The sequence below is a fragment of the Centruroides sculpturatus genome, unplaced genomic scaffold, assembly GCF_000671375.1.
Source record: "Centruroides sculpturatus isolate CEXI.00-Female unplaced genomic scaffold, Cexi_2.0 scaffold150, whole genome shotgun sequence".
Taxonomy (NCBI): Eukaryota; Metazoa; Arthropoda; class Arachnida; order Scorpiones; family Buthidae; genus Centruroides; species Centruroides sculpturatus.
The window spans coordinates 529,051-556,738 of record NW_019384512.1 but is presented as its reverse complement, the minus strand read 5'-3'; the positions used below and the strand labels follow the sequence as shown (position 1 = coordinate 556,738).

Below are 27,688 nucleotides of genomic sequence, written 5' to 3'. Positions count from 1 at the left end.
GTATACCTGTATTTTATACAATTAAAAAATTAACAAGTTTACACAAGAATGATAAAAAGAAATTTGTTGACAATCAACTCATTGATATAAGCTGTATAATATTTATTTTATTCTTAAATATAATGAAATCTCTTAAATGTACTTTGGTCCTTATAGATTCATAGAAGTGAATTATTTAATCATTTATCTATACATAATGGATTATTTATATTGATTTATCATATGAAGCAATGTCATTTTCTTATATACCGTATGATGCAATTCTTTTTCTTTAAAAGTCAACTAACTTTTAATATTCCACATATCTTTTATTCAATATATCTATTATATTGAAATTTATTCAAATAAAAGTATTTAATGTAAATAATTGAAAACAATATTTAGTTATAACAATATCAATCATCTCAAAATAAAAATTAATATATACAATTATGTGATAAAAATTATCAATAGAGAGATGTTTTTTTCATAATGTGAAGAAATTCTTCTTGATTTACTTCACCATCTCCATCTTTATCAGCCTCATTTATCATTTCCTGGAAAAATTAGTTTCAATAAAGTAACTTTTTTTATTACTAAAATTACATTAATTTATAAAATTAATTTGATACAAGGCAATAAAATTTTAAAATGCTTCATTATGCTATTCAAGCAGAAATAGTGCTCTTTATAAAATTATGTCTAATGGTTTTAAAAAAGTATCAAATCTAAAATATTTTGGCAACAGCAGAAGTAATATTAATTATATTTCTCAATTGATCATTATATAATTAAGTGGTCTTTATATATATGGGCAGTCAACTTTATTAAATTCTTTTAAATAAATTAAATCTCTAAGCTAAAGAATAACTATAGAATTTGTATTCTTTTAATCTTAAAATTTCTAAGATCTTAATAATTCTTGATTTTATAACATCAATGTTAAAAGAAAGGAAATTAAAAGCAATCATTTATAATTTAACTATAACTCTCTCAAATTTCTAAATAATAATCAAATTTAAAATTCAATGCTTAGGTATAAACTGATTTTCATTACCAAATAATTCCTATCTTGGAATTAAGCTAATATAATTTGCTGCAGGGAGAAAGTAATTTAAAATAAATATTACATAAGAAATTTGAATTAAATGCCAATAATAATAATAATAATAATATGGTGTGTGTAGTGGGTTATACTTGGTTGACACCAGTTGCTGTGTACTATGCTGGACCAGAGTCAAGGCATAGCAACTAAAACAAGACAAAAATTAAATAAGTATGTCAGTGTGTGTGTCTGTATTCAGGAATTTCCTAACAATATGACATGTATTCAATATACTTGCCTTCTGTAGTGTGATGTATGTATTTCTATTCAATTATAATGTTTCCAGGCTTTTGTGTAGTGTGTGTGGTATCACACCTATAGAGGATGGAACAACAGATACAATAAGCACTCTATCCATCCTCCACAGATGCCTTATTTCCTGGGCAAGTTCTGTGTACTTGCTGATTTTTAAAGTGCATACAAGGTGCATTCCATAAGTAATGTGACCAATTTTTTCATGACACGATGATATACCGTATCTAGTTCTAACCTGCTGCACTAGGTGGTGTGGGGTGTTAGCTTCAAAACTCACTCGGTCTCATTTGCTTCCAAGCAGCTGGTGGGTGAGGATGTTTGTTCCCATGAACCCCGTTTTGAGTTAATGTAACACGGCACAATGGATCATTTTGTGGAGCAACGTTACGCTATCAAATTTTGCGTTAAACTTGGAAAGTCCACCACCAAAACCTTTACATTAATTCAGCAGGCCTTTGGGAATGATTGCTTGTCCAAATCACAAGTTTTCCGATGGCACAATTTGCCCCGCCCCAAGAAGGCATGCATGAGCAAGTCCAGGATCAAAACCATGCTCATTGTCTTCTTCGACATCAAAGGCATTATCCACCATGAATTTGTACCTGCCGGGACCACTGTAAATGCAGCTTTCTACTTGTAAGTGCTCAAAAGACTGAAAAAGAGGGTCGTGCGCTGCCAAAGTGACATCAAGGACACATGGATACTTTATCACGACAATGCGCCAAGCCACAACACCTTCATTGTCAATGATTTCCTGGCCAGGACCCATACTCCATTAGTTCCACAGCCACCTTACAGTCCTGATCTGGCTCCTGCCGACTTTTTTGTTTCCTTGCTTAAAAGGGGCCATGAAAGGAAAACATTGGAACACGATTGAAAACATTAAGGCTTATGTTACATCAGCTCTAAAGGACATTCCGAAGAAGGCCTTCCAGGCATGGAAACACTGCCTTCACAAATGTATCGATGCAGGAGGGTGCTATTTCAAAGATTTTGACTAATTGTAAGAAAATGTTCAATAAATAATTTTTTATGAATTTGGTCACATTACTTATGGAACACACCTTATATGTTTTGTACACTGAATGTTTGAATGGATAGGTCATTAATGTATGTGATTTTATTGTGTTTGTCAATGAGTGTGATGTCTGGTCTGTTGTGGTAAATTGTTTTTTCTGTGAATAGCTGTTACCCTCGACTTCACTCTGCAAGCAAACCTCATTTATATTCAGTATTTCAATAACCATAGTAATTGTTATATAACACCTACCACTGAAAATTATGAGAATTGCTGAGAATCAAACAAACTGTTTTCAATTTTATCAATTTTCTGGAACGTTTACAATCGTTCTACAATTGAACCAATATGCAATAACAAATTTGAATTTAAAACAGTTCGAACATTTGGTTAAAAAATCGAAATATATAAAAATATTTATAACAATGTCTGAAATGTTATCAATTTAACACACCTAATTACTCAATGAAGACTAAACATAGTTAAAAACAAAAAAAAATCGCATCTAAAACAATACAGTAGAAGACGTTCTTCAGGTTAAGCCTTAATGCTCCCCCTCTCTCCCCATGGGGGAATTTCGAAAAATCCTTTCTTAGTGTGTATTTTCATGATGTACTGTAACTGTGTACCAAATTTTACCTGTTTAGGTTCAGTGGTTTGCTCTGGGCGATGATAAATCAATCACTCAGTCAGTCAGTCAATCAGGACAAGTAATTTTTTATATTTAGATTGTGGCTGTCATAGTGCATTTTGTGTCTGTCATTTTCCAATACTGACTGTGGAATGTATTTGTAGTTTGGTTCATGGATGTCTAATAATTTGCATTTCTTTGCAAGCTTTTGGTGTATTATATTTGCTACTTTATTATTATTATTATTATTATTATTATACTTAATTAATACCCAGCTATATTGTTTCTTAACTTCCACACCAACACAAATTGAAATTTATAAGGGCAAGCTACAAGATATATGCATTAATGCAAGGGATGCAGAAGGGCTACCGTCAGCATGGAAGTACCTAGTTAATTTAAAAAGTTTTTTAAGAGCTCATAACTTATGCCTTAATTTTTATTTTTGCATTTTTTTTACTTTTTTTGTATATTATATACAATATAATATTATATCTATTTGTTGTTTTATTTTATTTTTATACATGTACAGTTGACCCCCCTATAACACGGGTTCCTATAGTTCGGATTCCTATATGACGGCGAAAAAATTGTGATGGTATCCGTACAAACATGGTAAAAAAACTCCTATAATTCGGTAAAACATCATCGGGCAGCCGAACTACTTTCCGCTGTCCAGCGCCATGCTACAGAGAGTTTAGGCAGGTAAATTGAGTTTACTATCATCTGTACAGTATTATATATAAATTATATATAAATTAGGTACTGTATATATAATTATATATTAACTTAATTTATTGTAACTTTATTATAATTATATATATACTTTCCGCCGTCCAGCGCCACGCTACGGAGAGTTTAGGCGAGTAAGTTGAGTTTACTATCGTCTGTACAGTATGTAAATTAGGTACCGTAAGTCTAATACAGCACTAATTTTATACATTTCTTGTGAAAGAAACATTTCTTATTCAACAGCCATAAAAATTATTTATATTAATGATGTCTCCAAAGTTCAATGAAGTTTTCGCAGAAAAATAACTTATCAGAAATCGCGCCTGCTGTTTGGTCCGCGATGAAAACAAGCTTAAGCAATGGTGACATCGAACGGTGCACACTCGGTAAGTAATTCTACAATTTTTTGTTTATAGCATAGTTTATACGGATTATTTTCAAAAAAATATACATATTTTGGAAATGTCGAGTCAAATTAGTCTAGGAATCTATTAATTTTATGGAAGAAAACCTTTCAAACAGCCGTAGTCCGTAAACTTCATATGTGTCGGGCTGTGATTGGCAAGGTCTCCTAAAACATCAATTTCATAAAAAACGGAACGTATCTACTATGTTATAGGGGGGTCGACTGTATATATATATTGTTATAATTCTTTATATTAATAATATATTAGAATTAGTTCCATTGTATTTGTATTCAAATTTATATATTCTATGTTTAGAACATCGCCACCATTTTTTTCTCAATTACCCTGAGATAGCCAATTGATTTTGCTGAAAATGTTAGTTACATTTTAATAAATTTTTCTCAGCAACTTAAGGTGTTGTGGTGTAGTTTATTATTTGCTGAGTGAGTTTTGTTGAATACCTACATAATGTGTAGCCCCTTCCTGAGCCTGAATTACTGCAGCTACAGGACATGGCGTAGACTCTACAAGGTGTGAATTGTAGCACAGGTATTTCAATCCAGACACGTTCAATGGTTCTATGGAGAACCATTTTTCTCATGGAGAACCATTTTTCTCCACGTTCAATGGTTCTATGGAGAACCATTGAACGTGGAGTAAATTGAACCATAAATCAGTTGCATTTGTTGGATAATTCTGCAAGACATTGAGTAACATTTGAACAATGTTCCATAAATGCTCTGTGGGGTTCAAGTCTGGCAACTGATGTGGCCAAATGAGTAGCTGAAAACCTCTCAAATGTTCTCAAGCCATTGTTATGCCACCTGTGCTGTGGGGAGGAGCACTATCCTACTTGTACAAACCACTATTGTCAGGGAACACAGCAAGCATAAACAAGTGCAAAGAGTTTGTCACAAGTTTAGTATACGTCACAACTGTCAAAGTCAACTGCAGTCTCATATTAGTCCCTGTTTGTGCTAATAGAACACACTCCAAACCAGGACAGAGCTGCCACCAGCTTGCACAACATCTTGCTGACACAATGGATTCATGGCTTTGTATGGTTGTCACCACACAAGAACACAATGATCAGCTCAAAAGAGCTGAAAATGAGATTCATCTGACCACATAACACTGCACCAATCATCCAGTGTCCAATTTCAATGTTCTTTGGCTCAGGTGAGGCTCACTGCCTGATGCCTGGGTGTTAGTAGTGACACCAGAGTGGGTCAGCAACTACCAAACTCCAAGGTCAGCAACTACTACATTGTACAGTGTGTTGACTGACGGGCTCAGCAGCACCCTGTTGATGTGATCTGGCGTTGAATTGCCATTTGCTGTGTGGTTACTAACCTGGTTAGCCAACAGCAGTCATGTTCTTGCATCAGCCATGGATGCCCACACTGTGCACATGATGCTGATGTCTGTCCTGAATTTAAGTATTTGTGAAACATTTGAAACTGTTGTACAAGAAAATCCAGAAGCATTGGCCACCTCATTGATAGAGTAACCCATTCTTCTTTCTCCAACAACCTATCCATGATCAAACAGCAATAAATCTTTTGCACAACCTGCTGCTACTCTAACCAAGCTCACACATAACTAATAAGTATCATACCTATAGGTCAAATGCAAATGTTACAGCTCAAAGCATTTCCCATGGGTAGAAGGTAACATTGCATATGCTGCTGTCTTAATTTTTTGGAACTTCAGTTTATATTTAAAAATAAACCAAGGCATAATGAATACATCTTCTATAACATCAAATGAGTCAGAAACAAAACATGAATTACTTCTACTCCCAAAAATAACTAATAAAGAAATGTGTAATAAAAAGACCAAAGAAAGAAAGACAGTAGCTAAATGGAAACAAAAAAAAAAAAAAATGAAGAAGGATCTAAAACATAAGAGAAAAATTTTATTAAAGAAAAACTGTAAACAAACTATAAGGTAAATGATCAAATGATCTAAGAAAAATGAACTAACTATCAAAAATAAATAGTCAATTTTTCAACCCTTTCAACATCTTTGTAATAAAGATGAAAAGGAAAAACAAAATATTCTAAATTATGTTATCCTCTTGTAGCAAATATTCAGTTTATTTAAACAGTAAGAAAGTTCTAATCTATTCAAATTGAATAAAATACATGAAAAAATGATAGAATTAAAATTACTTTATTCCCCAAAAAACATAACTTACATTATTGCCTTTTAATTTGAATTTAACTTTTTCTTTCTCTTCTTTCTTTCTGCTATTAAAATAATTTTGATTTTCAAATGTATTTATGTATTCATTAACAAATTTATGATGAGTTTGATTAACACAATGCACAATGTCAAATATCTAAACTCATTTAAATTGTACAATCATAATATCTTGCACATTCTGAGCATAGATTAGAGACACAGTGTAATAACATTCTAAAGATGAAACTATATAATGCATTGTAGAGGATGACTTTTTTTACCTTGTTTTAGTCTCAAATCAAGCTTTTGAAATCTGCCAAACGTTAAAGAAATAATTGAATAAATGGAAAAAAATTATTACATTGATCAATAATTTTTTATTGAGCACTCAAATAAAATTAATTTTTAATTCAACTTAATGTAATTCTTTAATAAATGAATTATCTGTTAAAACTTAATAAAATAAAATCAAATCTAATTACTTGTAATTCTTCATCTGTTAAATTTTCACCCAATTCTTTAGCTACACATTTCAAATTATTAAATGAAATTTTTCCTGTGTTATCACTGTCAAATAGTTGAAAAGCTTTTAATATTTCTTCATTTGTATCCTTTTCTGCCATTTTAGATGTCATTAATTTCATAAAATCTTCAAAAGCAATTTTACCTGTAATGTATTTACATTATCTAAATAAATCTAGAAAATAAATAGCAAGGCATATCACAAAACATCAGTTTAAATATTAAAATCTGATATTTACCTATATTAACTAAAATATCATATTATTAATTAATTCAATTACAATGTTATATTTACAAAAGAAAAATGTAAACTAAGTTTATTTTCGCTTGAATATCATATGTTTTTATGATTGTTTGTTTGTTTAGTTAAGCTATGGCAGTGCAACAGTTGGGCAATCTGCCTAGGGGATGCCTTCCAGGAGGTCTTTCTAAGGGTAATTGGCTGTAATCATTCATTACAGATGTGGAGAAAATCCAGAAAACTCCACTTGGTCAGTCCATCCTGGCGAGGCATGAACCCACAACCAAACTCCCAGTGTTCACGGAATGGAATCGCTTGGCCACTAGTGGGCCATATCTTTTTATCTTTTCCTGTCTGACAAAGGACCTTCCAGGGATTGCATAGAATTTCTTCTTTACTACCCCTGGATTTAATTATCCAGTCAGGGTCAGATGCATTAACTGTTTTTGATTTTTTAATTTTAATCATTTAAGCTAAGCCTAAAAATGTTTACAAAGCAAAGAATGGCTTAGAGAGATTTACTGGAAGATGAACATAATAAATCATTCAAATATGGAAAGTAATGTGTCATCAGTACTTTTATATTTTGGATCTGCCCAGCTCAAACACATTCAGGGTTCCCCATCACATGGTGAACTTCCTGATAATTGATTGGTCACATCATCCAATTTAAATAGGGAAAAATTCAGCAGAGAAGAAAACAAGGAGAGAATAGATCTACTAATCCATGCAGAAGCAATCTATTGTTAATTAATTAAAGAATTGTGGAAGGAGGTAATTGATAGTACTTGATGTTATGAGAACATTAAGCTCAATAGGGGTTTAGAAAAACCTTCAGACTATGTTAGAAGTTGAAGAGAGTGAGAAGAGTTCTTTCTCCCTCTCAAAGACTGGTCATATATCATGAGAAAGTGGCAACAGATTTGCCTAGTTGTGTTCTACTAACAAGGGAAACCTTCCAAACCCACACATGAAATGAATGTTTCAATAATTATTGCATTATTTTTTCTGGGGAAACCAAAAACAAGATTCATTTTTGCATCGTGCTTCTCTTGCTATTTGCTACAAACACTCCAATATACACAGAAAACAAGGCCACTGTTAACTGGACACCAAGTGGACACTGGACATCAGGTAAAAAAATAATAGATAAATAAAAGATTAAAAAAAGATATTTATTTTGTCAACTGTTTATCATTTTTTTTATTAAAATCATAATTCTTTTCTGTTGATTTATTACCTGATAAATTTAAATAATATTGTATATTTATTTATTTTAAATACAATAAGAAAAGTGATTAAAATAAAGATTTCCACCCTCCTGCATAACAATAAAATCCATAACAAATTTAAAAAACTAAAAAAATGAAAATCATTAAATAATCCCATGAATGCAATTGAATGATCTAAAAGTTATAAAGCATGTGTTTACAAATATTTTTGAATCTTGTAAAATTTTCATGAAGTTATTCTAGATCAGGGATCAACTATGGCCTGTCACCGCACTGTGGCACAAATGAGCTAAAATATAATTATTTATATGAAAATATAGATTGTAGATAAACTTACTATGTAGAAAAAATTAAAAGAAACTTAAGTAAATATGCCAAAATTGGTCCAATCTGATTTTTGCATCTGACAGTAATATAATATTTAGAAAAATCAGTGAAACAAAAAATTTAGCAACTTTTTGCCACTTTGAATATTAGAAGAGTTTTTGTGTTTGCAATGAAGTTTCTAAGAAAAGCGATTATGTGCATGCTGCAGTGTTTGTGTTTGTGTATTGGTAAATAAATGTGTCTTAATTTTTTGTGTATTCAAAGTACTGTATTGAACAAAATGATTATGTGGCAAACTCATCATTTTCTCAGTTATCTGGCCCGCTGTGAAAAATGTTTGGTGACCCCTGTTCTAGATTATTCATATTTTTGAAATATGGTAGAAATAAGATCTTTCTGAAACAAATAATTTAAAAATGGTGTAAAAATACATGACGAATTACGCAAGTTCTTCTGGAGTGTTTTTAGATAAACTTAATTAGAGCATACATAACCATTAAAACATTTATGATATAATAGCCAATCAAAGTATTTAATGCAGTCTATAAAAGAAGGAAGATCCTATCTGGAACTGGTGCCATTTGGATGATAGATAACAGGAATGATTTTTTTAAAGAAAGGAGTTAAACGAATAATCTAAACATAAAATTTGAAAAAAGAGCTCACTTATAATTCAGTTTATTTTTATTGTGTAGAATTACATAATTGTATAGAAGTTATACTATAATCTCCCATGAAAAAGTTCAAGTCACCTGGTTAACAAACATTTCTATTTATATCATAAATCAAAATTAAAAATAAAAAGTGGTCTGAAAATAATTTTAAAATGAAAAGGGATAGTTGCAGAATATTAAAATGCAGAAAAAATAATTAATTAAATTAATTAATTAAAAAAATTTGATTATTATTTTATAATTAACAAACATATTTACACATGTTACATACATTAAAACAAAAAGTATATGAAATTCAAAACAATATTTTTACTTTACATTTATTAATTCATATTACAGTTATATCCAATACAACAGACATGGGCAAATGCGGTTCTTTTTGAGTTACATACGGCTCTTGCTGAAAGTTACATCTGACTCATGCTGAAAATTTCTGCTTTTTATTATTATTTTTACAATTTTATTTCCACAATTTTGTGAAAATATGTTTATTAAAAACATTCAATATTTGTTTTATATTATATTTATATTATATAATAAAGTTGCAGTACAGAATAAAAGCACAGAACTGCGGCTCCCATGCATTTTGCAAAACCTACATTTCGGCTCCCACTGAACTCTTGCTTGCCCACCCATGCAATACAATATAAATATTCTATTATATATTCCCTATTGTAATTTAAAACTTTTCTGAAAATTCTTTGATCAGCTTCATCATAATATCTGCATTTGTACTGACAATGAAAACCTGCTACTATTCTTTCATATGATTTTTAAATTTTTCATAGTCCATTTATAAAAATCTATTAATTTGGATGGCTTGTGATTTTATATTTACATATAAATCCACCAAACTAGAATGCCTGCAAAGCATGCAACAAATTTATAAATTTCTGTCGCCCAATTAACCATTGCCCACTTGACTATCACCTAGCTGTCACATACCCCAACAAATAGGTCAGTAAATATTTTAAAAAAATCATAGCTTTATCTATAAATCAGATTCAAACCAGTTACCAGAGATAGAGGGGAAAAATATGCACTCTTTTTTCAACTTTGCCAATAAGGAAACTGGTTAGGTTAGGTAAGGTAGTCTTATGTTTGTATAACATGGCAAATTTTGAGGCCAGTTTTTGGCACTTGGAATACTGGACACAAAAATGAATCTCATTTTTATTTTTTCCAAAAACAAATACATGCATAACTCCTAAAATATCATTTATTTCATGTATGGGTTAAGTTTTCCTTGTAAGCAGATAGGAGTTAACATCCCTGCAGCTAGTTGCAATGCTCTCAAACTCGTACTCCTTTTTCAAGTTCTCTTGGGAAGGAACTTGAAAAAGGAGTACGAAAAGGAGTCCTGTTTGACAGTAAAAGGTTGTGTAAATATAATGTAAATAAACTAGTATTCTCTATACTTGGTTTGAGTAGTTTGAATCTGTGGCTTTTTCTGAGAATCAATCATTAATGAATAGACTTGCTATACTTTCAGAAAACCTACATTCAGAACTGTATGTTTCTAATGTAAAACGTCAGGTCATGAAATGGCTAACTGTACAGCTGCACTAGTAGTCTGGACTAGCAGCACATTTTTATTTGTGCTCTGTGTGGTAATGAAAAAAAAGATTCAGAGAATGAAGACATTCAACATCTCTTATGCAGATCACCCAATCAAAAAAGTAAATGTCTTCATTACAATTTACAAAAACCTGTGAAACATATATTTGTTTCTTCAAATGAATCTCACACATACCATACAAAATGCTACACTAAAAATAGAAGAGAATTCAATTAAAACACCAAAAATTTCACTAGTCAGGATCAATTAAGGGTGTGGGTTGAAAAAGACAAGCAAGAATAAACCTGCAAACAAAACTACTAACAAACAAAACCTGCAAGTTTCTCTAATAACTTTCAAAGCCATCAGATTCTTAGTCTACAGAATGTATTGGCTGGTTTCATCTTGCTTTAAATTTTAACAGATGAGTTGAACCTGTAAATGTGTTTTACCAAACTTTGTTAATACTATTAAATTGTTAAACTGATTGCTATTTTAAAGATCCAATTTTGGAACATTAAAGTTTCTAAATCGCTTTTTAAGTTAAAACTAAGATAGCAGATACATTGAATTTTAATATAGAACTACTGTATTTTGAGTATGTTAAAAAATGAGGCATGTCTCATTCCAAAGTACATCTCATCTACTTTTAAAATTTTTGTACTATCCGTATTATCTAATTAATAATGTAAAGACTATCATATTAAATTTTTTTTATAATTTAAGATCAAGCTTATAGCATAAAAATTAATATAGAAAATTTAATATTAATCCAAACTGAGTTCTATCCATACTTTTATTTATTCCAAAACTCCTCTTTTCCATTTAACTAATGGAAAGCATTGGTACCAACCAAAAATACAGAAAATAACACATTATAGATTCCTTTTTGCACAAATACATATGGCTTGTGTGTTTAAAATAATCAACCAAAATGTTATTTCAACTTCAACATTTCGATATTAAATTTACATTGAAACAGTATACAAAAAAAGAGAAACGAATCTCTGATTTGACACCTGAATAGGTGCCAAAAGGGATTTTGCAAAATGCAGTAAAAATTCATATCAAACATCTACTAGAAACTCAGGTTTAGTTTGTTTTACTTAGATATGGAAATGCAATATATGTGAGGCATTTCTCCTTGGCATATCATCCAGGAAGACTTTCTATGAGAAACTGGCCATCTACCTAAGTATTAGAAACATGATGAAAACATGAAAAATTCAGCTTGTTGGTAAGATGCAAACCCATGATCAGTGGTTTTATCCACTTGGTAACTGGAAGGTCATTTTGGAGAAAGTTGAGAAACATTGATTCCTTAGGATTCTACTGAGATTTGCTGTCAAATATCAAACTTTTTACAGATTGAAGTTGCTGTACATTATACATTGAGAACCCTTGTGTAACTCCAATATATCGTGTATGTAGAAATGAACTAATGTTTTCAATCCTTCCCTTTTCGGATCCTCCTCAGGTCCAGTTTTCCTTCAAAACAGAATGATTTTCTAATGTGTTAAATTCTACTATAAGCCAAAAATCTAACACTAATACAGAAACTGAAGAGGATTTTGGATACAAAAAATGTAACTTAGCCTGGATAAAGGAAAAGATTAAACTTCCAATTGTAATCAATAAGTAATATTGATTTATTGATTGATTGATATTGATTGATCTGGATATAATGCTTGTCATGCTATCATAATCATCTTCACCTCCAAAAGAAAAAGCACCTACCTGAAAAGTAAAACACCACTACAAAAACTGCTGTTTGAAATACATAATAGACTATAAAACAAGCCAATGGAACTGTTATAGTTTTGATAAAACATATTTATTTATTATCTCATTCAGTTACACAAATGAGCATATGTATTTTCATGTAATGTACCATCTGTTGTGAATTACAACTGTTAAAAATTCAAATGAAATTTGAAAGAATTTGAAGAATCAAATATTTGAAATATTCTTTTACCCCAGAAAATGAACTACTAATACTTCTGAAATTTTCTTTTCTTTGAAATTTCTTAATTTGAAAGTACTAGAAATGAAATTTATATGTACATTATGATATGAGGTTTTCCAATAAATCAGAATAATAGTAAATTTGGAAGGTTAAAATTATAATTCTTTGTCACTATTCAAAAATTTATGTAATGAAAATTTTATAACATTTCTTACTTATTTGATATTTCCTGTTAATTATACTTTATTCTAAATACATCACATTTTTACTCTATAATGAATTCTTTAAACTATATTTACTGCTAATTAGCATAAAATTCTTTTTCTAAAAATTCTTTTTTAAAAATCAAAGCAGATCTTAAATTCAAAATAATATTGAAAGAGAGCCAAATTGCAAAATGTTTTACCGGTGAAAATTTAAACCTGAAATTTAAACCGTGCTATAATTTTTCCCATGATTGTTAAAATTGTAAAGGATATGATTTTATCCCTCTGTGGAGTCACTTCCCTCTTAAGATGATACATTGAATGTGTCACCAGGAACTTGGAGATGAGAAATTGCTACTGACATAGGCACTGTAAATTGCCAAAAAAGGGCAAAGGAGAAAAGAGGAAGGACCCCGCCAATAAAAGGCAATGACTGATGACAAAAAAGGTTGGTCTGGAAAAAGAAGTTTGTCCATCCTACAAGGAGTTCATCCCAGAATCCTTCATCATCAAAAGTTCGCCCTGGTCAAAGTTGGATACCTACGATCGGATACCTTAGTGACCTTCCTCTATCTAGAGTGAACACCTTGAATAAGTGAACTCCTTCAGAAAGAGAACTCCTTTAAAATAACTTCTTGAAGAAGAGAACTCCTTCAAAAGGGCCATCCACGAGCCGTCTAACTGTGAACTCCATCAATCCGTTATTGTAAGGTATCTATACAACTTATCTAGATGTAAGCTCTCTCTCTCCCGACATAGAATGCAAATTTGTTTAATCGTAGATGAAACCTTTACTATAAAATATTAATCTTTTTGTATAGTTAGCTAAATAAACGGATAATTGTTATTGTTAAAATTGTGGTAAAGTGCACTTCTTTTGCCCAATCGGTCTCCATCCTGAATCCAACCACCCACAGATGCAACTGTTTGCATGTAAAAGCAAATGTAACGGTCTCTGTCTACCCAGAAGACACAGTGAGGTCAGTCCTGACAAATTAGTCTTTGCAGTCTTCGCCAATGCGAAGTTGACTCTTCAGTCCTGCGGTGCCGAAGTATAGAGGGCACTTTGCGCATTGTCAGAATATGGTAATAATTTATTATTATTTTTTAAATAATATTCATTTTCTAATCATAAATAAATATTAGATTATGTCACTGCATGAATAAATATCAATTATCAGAAGACTTGCTTATGAAAATTTTTTTAATATATGTGCAAGTATAAAATATTGATGTGTCTAAATATAAAAATTTTCTTACAATATTTCAAGAATTTAATTGGTGCATTTTGTAAATGTATGTAAATAATTATACTGATAGTTAGATCTAATATTTGTACACTATTACAATGATTAATTTCAATTTCTTGATTAATCAAAAATATTTAATACAATAATTCTAATAATAACTTTTTATAAATTTCAAAAGTCCTAATGAAAGAAATCAAATTCACATTCTTTGCAAATAAAAACCAAATTGATTATTACATAAAGTTGTGTTTAATGTTTAATAAACATTAATTTTAAACATTTCACTCGCATTAAGTTATAAAAGTAAATAAAAAAAAAAATCAGTGAACATACTCAATTTTTGTAATAGTATTATTTATATGGGTTACCTACAAATCGTGTTTTGAAAATGTCTATCAAATATATGTCATTAGCAAAAAATTAAAAGAAAACACATAATAGTAAGAATCTATAGTTTTAATATAACTTCTGTATCTGATTACTTTATAATAATCTAACCTTAATTTTTATCTAAAATTCACATATTTGAAAATTTTTTCTAACCTGATTTATCTTTATCAATTTCAGCAACAATGGATTTAATTTCTTCTTTTCTTGGTTCAAATCCCAAAGCTCGCATAGCAACCTTTTTTAAAATTGAATTCAGTAAAATGTATTCTATAACTCTTTTAATGTAATTTTAAAATATCAAATTTATCTTATTGATAATAAAATGCAATGTCATTTAATGCAAATAAAAAAAATCCTAATGAAATAGAATAATACATATAGATCTATTGTACTTTATAGCAAGTACAAAAGTAAACTACAAATTAATATTAAAAAAGTGCAAAATTCCATTTGTGTTGTGCCATCATTTTTAAATTGAAAAATGAATTAAATATTCAGCTTTCTAGTATAGTTTTTTACAAACATGGCTTTTTAAAAGTTTAGTATGGTAATTTTTAAAAGCATTTAACTGTGAAAGTGTCACAGTTAAACGTTTTTAAAAATTAGTACTGTATTATGGATTTAGAATATTTAAATGCTTAATAACAGTGAAAAATGGCATTAAAACATTTATACATTAGAAAGGCACTACTTATTAAAATCATTACAAAAATGTAAAAAAATTAAATACTTACTGAAAATAAAAATAATTGTAATATTTTATTATTTCATAATAAAATTTAAAATCAAATTAACCTCAAATAAATAATCTAGTAATGTATTAAATTTCGAAACTAAAACTCTAAATCATAAATGACCAATAAAATCACTTTAGGGAAATACATAATGTTTAATATTGCTCTTGTCAATTCGATATTATTTAACTTAAATTTATTAAATATTTACAGAAAGTAATTTAACAATGACACAATCATGTTTAATTATGTTCTAATATTGCTACTATAGTATAATCCACTTATTGCAATCTCTTTGGAACTTGCATATACTGATAACAATAACTGAATGATAACAGTAAGTAGGATAAGTGACAACAAGTTAAGATAACAATTCATATAAATTGATTTTGTTAATCCTGACACTAAAAAACACAAGATAAAATAGTTTTAATTTTAATACGTATAACTTTAAAATTTGTTAATTATAATTATTATTACTAACAGTAATGCATTCAGTGTTGTTTGCATGCTTTTTTTGCAGTATCACATTTTTAATAATGGCTAGCAAATAATAAATGCAAGAAATGCTACAATTTAAGCATCTGTGCTGCAAGAAAATAATGATTAAAATAATTAACATTTAAAGCACTGATAAGACTGATAATGATAGTAATTGCATGTTATCAGTCTGTGTGATGCTGTGCGAAAAGCTGTATTGAAGCTGTGTGAAAAGATATCTTCAAGTAAATAGGAATTTTTTAAGCTAATGATTTCTATAAGAATAAGCAAAGATTTTATACTATATTTTAACTTATATGCTTTGGAACTTGCTAATTCAGATAGCATTAAATGACTAATAACAATATCTGATTACATATAAACTAACCCTGACATATGATGATAAACAAATGATACTGCCAGATTTTAATCGGACTATAATACGAAAAATTAATTATAAAGATATTATGTAATTTAGACTAAAAATATGCATAATTAAATTTAATAACTAGAAATAAACTAATTTAAAATATTCTAGAAGAAAAAACTGATTCAAAGTGGAACTCAAACATGCCACTCCTGCATACCATGTAGACATGTTGCCAATGCAATAGCCACTGCTTAATGTACAAATGCAGCAAGTAACCTGTATGATTATATCTTCTAAATTAATTGGTCTGTAAACAAAAATTGAACCGAGGTCAGGGTAGAGTATTTAGCATCACATCTGCACAGTATGCAGTAGTTGAGTCCAAGTCCCACTCTGAATCAATGAAAATTGATCCAGAAAGGAGACTCAAAACCCACAAATCACATACAAATATACTTCTAAACTTAACATAAATATTAAGAACAATGTTATATTTAAACATAAAGTACTATTTTTTGTTTTATGTTTGAGAGTAATTCATTATTTCATTTGAAAATATTTAACTTTCATATATCAAGCATTACTAAAACTTAAGCTATTAATAAAATAATTTTCAGACTTCATTTCCTAAAAAAATAAAACATTTATAAATTGTTTTTAATCAGTAATAAATATGGAGTTTACAATTTTATTATTAATCTTTAACATTTTCTGTTTATTTCTAATTGCTAATTTGCTAATAAATAAAATTTCCATATATCTTGTTCCTGATATTTAATGATTTCTTTAATGAATATCTTTATAAGAATTTCTTTGTTATAATGAAAGTATATTAAGTATGGATTTTATTATTTGATTAAGTATTTTAAAAGTAAAATGCTATATATACCCATCATCATATATATCCCCATCATCAATACTACATATAATACATAAATGAAATTACTGTAAAAATACAACTTATGAATTTGATAAAATTGCCAGGACAATATGTATAAACTTAAAAACTTTCAAATAGACAATATTTTAAAAAATTGTATTGTGAGAGACCGGACCTAATGAATTTTGAGAGAAAATTCATTTTTCGTCTTTTAAAATAAATGGGTTCCAGAGAAAAAAAAAATAATAATAAATACATGCCACCCCCAGAAGTGTGCCACCTTGCCGTGGTGGGGGGCTTATCTGCTTCAAGGAGGTTGATTGCTGTGCTGGCGGTAGTTTACTACCAGTAGGTTCAATCAAGCCAGAGAGGTCTCAGCTGAGGACTGGTACTAAGTGCACCCAACCCATTAACAATATGGAGAAACAAATGAAAACCAAGTCTTTACTGGCTCAGTCGTCGCCCAGGATAAAAAGGACCGCGGCTGATGTTGCTGATTCTGGGCATCCGTCGTTAAGTGGGCTACAGAGTCAGAATACAAATGAACAACCACGGAAGCGGCAGAAATACACAATGTCAGAGAACTGTGCAATTATACAATGCTACTATGCATCAGATGCACCAACTGTGGAAACAAGAATACCCTGATTCACAAATAACTGAATTTCGACTTGCTGATCAGAGAAGATTTATTGTCAGAACTAAGGTGTTCAGTGAACTTGAAGAGATTCAGAGGCTCAGTGAGACTGCTCGGCAGAAGTTCTCACATCTGACAGTGGCAGAAACTCCGACGATATTTGGAGCATCAGAACACACCGAACTGGAAGTAAACATGAACCCTTTACAACAAATTGAAGGACAGGCAGCTGAGGCACTGGATGAACAACCAGGAACTTTAACAACAAGGCAATAAGAGCTTAAGGATAAAATCATGGCTCATGCTACACTAAATGCAGTAAGAAAGCACCTTCCACCTTTGAAATTAATACCTAATAAATATCTGGTTCCTATCATGAAAGACGTGAATACATTACTTTCTACTATCCAAATAACATCCATTCAGCAGACAAATCAGATGGCTTACAGTAGTGCAGTGGTAGTAACAGAGGAGTTGGGGCTCTTAAAACCAATGCAGCCAACAAGAAAGTCAAACCAAAAACCAAAATGGAAGATCAGGTTGGAATTGAAAATCAAAAATCTGCGATTGGATGCGAGTAATTTGAAAAATATGAAAGAAAAGAAACTGAAGAATGCTAAAACCAAGCAATACTTGGTTAGAAAGTATTGGCTGAACACTCGGAAAATTGAGGAGGCTTTGGAAATTGTAAAAGAACAAATTGTAGCAACTGCGAGGAAAATCGAAAGATATGAGGCCAGGATCATCCAGTATAGGCAAAATCAACTATTTCAGACAGACCAAAGATGGTTTTACCAAAGTCTGAGTAAACCAAGAGATAGAGTAGCTGAACAGCCTGAGAAAAAAGCAACAATTGAGTTTTGGAGAGAACTCTGGGAAAATGAGAAGGATTATAACAAAAATGCTGGATGGATAAAGGAGTTTGAAGTAAGATTCTTAAAGAACAAAATGCAACAGATGGAAATAACAACTGCCATGATTAATAGGCGATTAAAAAAAGTTAAGAATTGGACTTCACCTGGCAATGATCAGTTGCATTGATTTTGGCTTAAATACTTGACCTCTCTGCATAAAAAAATGGCTCAGCAATTCAACAAGATGCTGCAAAACGGAAACATCAAAGAATGGTTAGCAGTTGGAAGAACATATTTGATAGAAAAAGATCCAGTAAAGGGAATAGTGCCAGGAAACTGTAGACCAATCACTTGTTTGCGCACTATGTTTAAATTGTTGACCGGAATCATTGCTGATAGGATTCAAGATTATCTTGAAGGAATGATATTGTGCCAGATGAACAGAAAGGTAACAAACGGAAAAGTAGAGGCACGAAAGATCAGCTTTTAATTGACAAAATGATTCTGGACAACTGTAAAAGCCGAAAAACTAATTTACACATGATGTGGATTGACTACAAAAAAGCTTTTGACTTACTTCCACACAGTTGGATAATTAAGTGTTTAGATACTATTGCGGTTTGCAAAAAGGTTGGCAACTTCGTTGCAAACCTGATGCAATATTGGAAGACTGAACTATTTGTTGAAAATATAAGCTATAGATTGGTCAATATTAAGTGAGGGATCTTTCAGGGAGATTCCTTGTCGCCATTGCTCTTCATCATTGCCATGATACCTCTGTCAATAATCTTACGATAAACAAACTTTAGTTATCAAATATCAAAAAAATCTCAAAGAATTTCACATCTGCTATATATGGATGACTTGAAGCTCTATGGAAGAAGTGAAACTGAAATCTGCTCTTTGACTAACACTGTCTGAATCTTCAGTACTGATATCAGAATGGAGTTTGGACTGGACAAGTGTGCAACTGTGGCACTGAGGAGAGGCAAAATCACTGAAAGTGAGGGTATTAATATGCCAAATGGTCAAACCATAAAGTGCCACCAGCCAGAAGCCTACAAATACCTTGGCATACTGCAGCTGGACAGTATCAGGCATGAGCAAGTAAAAACTGTCATTAGTAGAGAGTACACTCAGAGTATCAGAAAGATTCTCAAAAGAAAGCTCAATGGAAGCAANCTCTGGATTATTATATCCTTCAGTTTTCCCTTGGTTTGACCGCCATCCAAAAAAAAAAAAAAAAAAAAAAATTAACACCTTCCCAACCAACCGAACAGACGACGAACGAACAACCAAAAAGTCAGCTATCTGAAATCCACACAATTAAGTGCATCAAAGATATATATACCATCTTGGGGTTTCTTGTAAACTCTCTCTCTTGACCATTATTCGACAGCATAGAGCTATGTATTCTTTTTTTGTTGAATTAAATCAGTTACTTTTAGTTCTTAATCTTGTATCCAAGTGATTCACTTCTGATCCATCTCTCAACACTACTCCATCCCAAATCCGATCGCCCGCACATGTGACTGCTCATGCAAATTCCGAAGTTGCAGCCGTTAAAGTTTCTATATCTAACCTGAAGACACAGAGGTGTCAGTCCTGATAGGCACTAAAGAGGTGCCGACCCTCTGGTCATAGTATTTTCACTTCATTCCATTCATAAACTATCAGGTTTTTTAAACATAGACATTTTTTAAAGTAAGTAAGTTTTTATAAATTTTCTAAGTTTATACTTATTGTCACAACAATTTTATCAAATGTTTATACATTTTTTAATTGATCATGCCTTGCCAGAGGAAAGATTTAAAAATTTTACATATTGAGACTGTTGCAAAGCCTCTAAAGTTGACTGTATCTGTTATTTCCTAGTGGTGTGTGAAAGGAATGAAAGTATTGTCTATTTCAGAACATTTGTAAATTTTCTAAGTTTACAATATATCAATGCAAAATTTATTTTTCTGAAAACATGTCAAAAATTTACAGATTTGAATCCATTTTCAAGAATTTATTATTCAACTTTAAATAAATAATAATAAAGTTCAATGTATTTTTCACCATTTAACCTTTAAAAAACTTGAATGTATATGAAAAAGATATTAATGGACAGTATCAGGCATGAGCAAGTAAAAACTGTCATTAGTAGAGAGTACACTCAGAGTATCAGAAAGATTCTCAAAAGAAAGCTCAATGGAAGCAATACCATCAAGGCCATGAACACCTGAGCTATACCTTTCATAAGATACACTGCGGGTATTATAAACTGGACACAAGCAGAATTGGACAATCTCGATAGGAAAAGAAGAAAACTCATGACCATTTATTGTTCACTACATCCGCGCAGCGATTTAGACCGGTTGTATCTGCCTAGAAGGTTGGGTGGTAGAGGCCTATTACAAGTAAAACAAACTGTTAAAGAAGAAAAATATGCACTGGCAGAATATGTCAAGGACAGTGGGGAGCCTGCACTGATTGCTGTCAATAATAGAAAACTCCTTAAAGCACAGCAGACAAAGAATCAGTATAAGAAAACTACATTACAAGCTAGAGCTGACAGCTGGCGTAATAAGGCATTACAGGGACAGTTCCTGGACAAAATTGAAGGAAAATTGGATAAAGAAAGAACCTGGTTATGGCTTACCAATGGAGCCTTGAAGAAGGAGACAGAAGGCCTGATTTTTGTGGCCCAGGAACAAGCAATCAGAACAAATGCAATCAAGGCAAGAATCGAAAAATCTGCTGATGATCCAACATGCAGACTGTGTAAAGAAGCTGATGAAACTATTGATCATATTCTCAGCTGCTGCAAAAAAATTGCACAGACAGACTATAAACATAGACACAATTCTTTGGCCAAAATGATCCATTGGAACCTGTGCCACAACTATCATATACCTATACGAAAAAATTGGTGGGAATATAATCCCAAAAAAGTAGTTTAAAATGAATGTGTCAAAATACTACGGGACTTCCGAATTCAGACTGATAAAGTTCTGGAACATAATACGCCAGACTTCACAATTGTGGAGAAGAAAAAAGTGTGGATCATAGATGTCGCCATACTGGGTGACAGTAGAATTGACAAAAAACAACAAGAAAAACTTAGCCGATATCATGACCTAAAAATTGAACTGCAACGCCTCTGGCATAAACCAGTACAGGTGGTCCCAGTGATTATCGGCACAGTGGAGGCTGTGCCAAAAGATCTTAGTCGGCACTTACAAGCCATAAATATTGACAAAATTACTNGACCCTCTGGTCATAGTATTTTCACTTCATTCCATTCATAAACTATCAGGTTTTTTAAACATAGACATTTTTTAAAGTAAGTAAGTTTTTATAAATTTTCTAAGTTTATACTTATTGTCACAACAATTTTATCAAATGTTTATACATTTTTTAATTGATCATGCCTTGCCAGAGGAAAGATTTAAAAATTTTACATATTGAGACTGTTGCAAAGCCTCTAAAGTTGACTGTATCTGTTATTTCCTAGTGGTGTGTGAAAGGAATGAAAGTATTGTCTATTTCAGAACATTTGTAAATTTTCTAAGTTTACAATATATCAATGCAAAATTTATTTTTCTGAAAACATGTCAAAAATTTACAGATTTGAATCCATTTTCAAGAATTTATTATTCAACTTTAAATAAATAATAATAAAGTTCAATGTATTTTTCACCATTTAACCTTTAAAAAACTTGAATGTATATGAAAAAGATATTAAATTTTGTCAAATATGGAAGATAATTTATGTAACAATAAAATATAATCTGTGGTTTTGATCTTAAAATAATTTGTTATTGTTCTAATTTAAAACTCAAATTAAAACTTAAGTATAATTTTAAAATATATTTTATAAAATAATATTGATTTATGTTAGCTTCTATTTGTAAACATTTTAAGTAAATATATTTGATATTAAAAATTTCATTACATAAATATTTTTTTAAATTTATAGAATATTACTTTTAATTCCTTTCCATCTATATAGCCTGTTCCATCAGGATCAAATAAATCAAAAGCTTCTTTAATGTCTTGCTTCTGATCTTCAGACAATTCAAATTTTGTAGCACTTCTTCTGGAATGAATTAGAGATGATCTTTTTCCAGATGAAGCCTATTAAATAAATGCTATTTAAAATTAACTTACAAATAAATTCTAAATTAAAATATTTTAAAATTATAATTTATTTCAATTAATTAAATTATTTAAATAAAAGAAACTTTTTTAATATAATTAAAATTTTAATTTTAGTGCCTAAAAGTATCCAAAACACAAGAAATGACTGATTAATCAGTCATTAATTAACAATCAAATTGTTAGCATAATTATATAACAGTTGACAGGTTTTTGTATGTTATGACAATTAAAATAACTTCACTGATTAACAATTTATTTTACTTTAAATATATAATTAAATAATAATAATAAATAAATAAAAATTCAAAATATAATCTTAGATTTAAACTAAATACATGAATTCAAAAAGAAAAATACAATACTAAAATAAATGAAGACATTCAATAAAATAAAATGTGTTTTGGAAACAATCATCATCATTAGAACTTTATATGAATAATTTGAACTCTGAACTTCTAATTTTACAAAATCTGATGGAAGATGTTTGGTCCCAAAAAAACATTACTACCAAATAAAATTTGGATGCCTTCATTTATTTTATCAATGTAGTTTTCTTCTTACTTCATGTGGAGTCAAGTAACCCACTCAAATATATGAATTTTATTCCAGTTAACGATTCTTTATTTTTGAAAAATACACACATTTAGTAATCTCTAGTAATGTTTACATAATACAGTAGCTCCACATTATATTGCTCATTCAGATATTTCATGTTATTTTTCTTTTAAATATAAAATCCTTTAGCCAATAATTTTAAAAAACTCAGTTGCCAATGAATTTCTACTGCAAAGAAATATTACTTTTTTTTAAAAATTGGCTGATGAATTTACACATTGGTACAAATACATAGAAAAACTAAAATCTCTTCATGGCAAAAGTGAAGACATTTTAATCTTTCTATGTATTTGTATCAAATGTTACCTTATTCCAATTAGTGAAACTACTATTGTATGAAATACATCACACAAAAACAAGTCAGAATGGATATAGATAATAGACAAAACAGGTGGATAGATACATGTTACATTCTGTCATCTGATATATCACTCATTTGATTTGTCTACTTGAAAAACACACCTCTCAGTATAATTCTGAAGAAGGTGTTTTTTTATATGACTGAATTATACTAAGATGTATAATTTTTCAGTCTTGTCATATAGAGCTAATGAGAAGCATTGGATGATTGTGCTTTGCTGTATCAAACAAGATTGAAATTATATTCAAAGGTGTTTTTTCAATTAGACAAATGTTATTCACGCTTGGATTCTATTTACTTATTTGGTTTGTTTTCTGACACTGACAGGCCCAATACAACAAGGAGAGTCTGAAAATTACATACTTTTGTAAAATAATTTGAATCATTTATTTATCAATTCTAAACCATTTTATACAAATTTTATTTATAAAATTCTTTAAATTTTATATGATTGTATTACATTTAATGTATTGTAGATAAATATTTTTTCACTTACAAATATTCTTTTTCATATTAAACTCAAAATTAAAATGTCTATCAATTGTAATGCTTACTTTAAAGTTTAATGTTTAACTTCAAGAACTTTCTTGAAAAATAACATACATAAAATCATAAATAATTTAAAATGAAATCTTGTTTATTTATTAAAATTATTAATAAAGTTAACAAATTAATAAAATTCATAAATAACTTCATTTTCTGAATTTTCATAGTTCATAAAACAGCATAAATTCCTGAAAATGCAAACATTTCATATTTAAAACTGAAAATATATTTGTGTATTTTAAATAATAACTTATCCATTGAAATAAAGCATAAAATAAGTAATCATCAATTTGAAAATTTATAAAATTAATATTTTACCAGATTCCAGAATCAAAAACTTTTATGAAAATCTAAGTTTAAAAATGTTACTCTTTTAAATAGAAAGATCATTATGTAATTCATGGCAGATATTTATTTTTGCAAAACATGCTGCAATGCTGATTCTAGAGTTTATATTTGAAAGTTTGTTGGGTATGCTTCTGAATGTCATCACTAGATAGGGTGTATGTGCAGTGGTTGTTCATTACCATGCAATTAAACAGTCAATGTGTTGCTGCACCATTTGAAGATGGAAGTAAATAAAATGGAGTAAATATACCTGAAAACTGCAGTCCTCTGCAACAAAAATGCACACGAGTGTCATGCAGAGCTACAAAAAGCATTGGAGCAGTTGTGCTTTGCCATATCAAATACAGATGAGATGAACTTGGGCATTCCAATGTGGACGCATATCAACAACCACATTGTGCATAGTGGACATTGTGTCTGTTAAGCAAGAGACATGTCAGTGGCAGTATTCAAATAATACTTACTAGTTAGAAGCAGACAGGTGCTGGACTGTGATGGAATTATCCAAGTACACAGGTGTATCTATGTTTACAGTGTTTAACATTTTACAACACATCATCAAAAAGCACAAGGTTGCTGCCAAGTGGATGCCATATCAGTTAACTGAAGTACAGAAATAGACTCACTATGAAATGTGTTATATCCTTCTGGAGTGATACCATTGGAAAGAGAATAATGTATTAAATTTTATAGAGTAGATGAAGCATGCACATGCACAAACAAACCTGAACTGAAGTGTCAGTCAAATGAATGGCATCATACTGGTTCATCATGAAGTTAACAAGGATCAATAGAATCCATCATCCACGAAAGTCATGATTACTTTGGCTTATGACAGTTAAGATGTTCTTAAGTGCCACATGGTTTGTGAGAGCCATACTATAAATGCCAATTATTACAAATCATTCCTACACTACCAACTGCATTGTGCTGTTCTCGAGGTTGCCCTGAACTGATGGCCAATGCCATAATCCTCTATAAGAATGTCTCAGACAGCAACATTTGTTTCATTGGTGGGGGTGGATAGTCTTGAAACACATTCTGTATTCGCCAGACTTCAGTCCATATGATTTTGATTTGCTTCCCGAAGTAACAAAGCTATTGTATAGAAAACACTAACAGGACATCTTGAAGGCACTTTGGCAAGAGGTGACTCACACTAGGCCAATAGTAGTCATTGCTTTTTCCATCATTAGCAATGTATTATGTACAATCTTGGAGATAACTTTGAAAGGTATAAGGCTACGGTTACTGTGGATGCAAATTCTGACGAAATCTTGTTCTGATGAGTTTGTCTGAACAAACAAATACCTGTTTTCCAATGAGAGTGTTTACTTTGGCAGTGAAGGGCATGTCAAAACACGCATGATGTAGTCAGAACCATTCAAGCGAGTTTGATTTTTTTGTGTGTTCTGACAATGAATTTTGAGCGTTTTGGTGTTTTCAACATGGATATTGATAAATTGATTAGTCTTGAGTTTGAGAATAGGTGTTTGTGAGACATGAAAGACAAAAACTATCACAACAGGGATATTTCTCGGCAGAGATATCTCTCATTCTGAAATACTCGAAAAACTTTTGTGGGTTGTTCCACCAATCTTGATATAACATTTGGAACTCTCCCTTATCGTCTCTTATGGAAAATAAGTGGTTAACATGCTCTGTTTTCCCATCACCTATCAACAATAACTTAATCAACAGACTTTCAAGAAAATAAAACTCATCAAGTTTGTCCATTTTGCTGGAAGGCAGAAATGTACTATCAGAAAATGCGCACAGTGTACCCACCTTGTTCTGACGAGGATTTCGGACATACTCGTCAGAACAAGATTTTGTCAGAATTCGCATTCACAGTAACCATAGCCTTAGTAGTTTATATTGTGTATTACCATGTTCATTTTTGTTCCTTGTGTTTACTGTACCTCCTATTAAACAATGACTTCCATATACATGCATTTTCCTGGATTCCTTCCCTGACCCAGATTAACATATTGGATGTTCTGAATGTCAACCCTAAGTTTTTAAAAATATATTCTAGAATTAGAGAGTCATCACACATTTCACAGACAAAAAAAAACAGCTGCCAAAAATTCCATGACCTCCGTATAAAGGATCTAAACACATCATTATTTAGTTTCGTTAAACTGAAACCTTCAAATTCAGTATGTTAAAAATAAGTATATTAAAAAAATTTAGCATTAGAAGTTCATGCATATCACACATATAAATCTAACAGAGACAATCAATTAGAAAAATACTATTCATTCCACTTTACACATACTTATGTGAATTTATTTTATATTATTGTAATTAACCTTTTTCTCTTAATTCTGAAAATCTTGCTTATTTTGAAAGCATTAGCACTTCTTTTTTAATAAGAAAGCCCATTCTTATGAATATCTGAGAATGGAAGCACAATTTCTCAATACACAAAATCTTAATATTGGTATAATAAAAAATGGTTAGTCTTTCAATCTTCATTACAGCAGCAATTAAAACATATTACTCACAAAAATGACAGTTTTACAATACAATATCTTTGTACAGTTTCATCACATATGGACACTAGCTACTTGATGTACAAACTATTTGCATATTATTAATTACATATAAATTAATAAATGAATAGAGTTAAGTGAAATTTACATATATTCACATTAAGCTTTGGGTTCGTAAAATATATTAATTACATAAAACAAAAACAATTTTTAACAGAATAAATTTTTCAATATACAACATACAAATAATGAATATAAAGTAATCAAATTCTAAATGCTTATTAAATAAGTTTAATAATTAATAAATTACCATGAATACTGTTAAAGAATTAATTCTTTACATTAAAAACGTCTCGTCCTAACTTCTACTATCTGTTCCATCTGAATACAATGTTTAGAACTTTCGAAGCTTTTTAACTCTTTTAAAAAAGTAACACGCGACTAATCACCCAAACTACAAATAATAAACACAACTCGGTCAGCATGCACGCATCTTGAAAACAAATCAACACAAGATGGCGCCAACCGTAATGACAATT

The 27,688-nt window shown here is 30.4% G+C and overlaps 1 protein-coding gene across 2 annotated transcripts; it reads right to left on the bottom strand.

The window, feature by feature from the left end:
- LOC111622462 (caltractin-like) lies at positions 1 to 27,688 on the bottom strand. 2 transcript variants are annotated; one of them, XM_023364837.1, is made up of 5 exons: positions 27,460 to 27,687; positions 22,608 to 22,757; positions 14,834 to 14,915; positions 6,797 to 6,981; positions 1 to 536 (listed from the first exon to the last, which is right to left on the bottom strand). In XM_023364837.1, exons 1-5 carry the CDS (start codon positions 27,460 to 27,462, stop codon positions 447 to 449), a joined length of 510 nt encoding a protein of 169 aa, XP_023220605.1. In that variant the 5' UTR covers positions 27,463 to 27,687; the 3' UTR covers positions 1 to 446. The 2 variants fall into 2 exon arrangements, with proteins under 2 accessions (XP_023220605.1, XP_023220606.1); XM_023364838.1 differs by lacking the exon at positions 1 to 536 and adding an exon at positions 6,576 to 6,627 and having other exon boundaries at positions 27,460 to 27,688.

What these genes read in the sequence shown, in the direction of transcription:
- LOC111622462 (XM_023364837.1), bottom strand. An exon ending in TAGATGGAAAGGAATTAAAA is followed by an intron (nt 14,916 to 22,607) that starts GTAATATTCTAT and finishes ATTTTAAAAAAG; the next exon opens with GTTGCTATGCGAGCTTTGGG. An exon ending in AATTGATAAAGATAAATCAG is followed by an intron (nt 6,982 to 14,833) that starts GTTAGAAAAAAT and finishes AATACATTACAG; the next exon opens with GTAAAATTGCTTTTGAAGAT.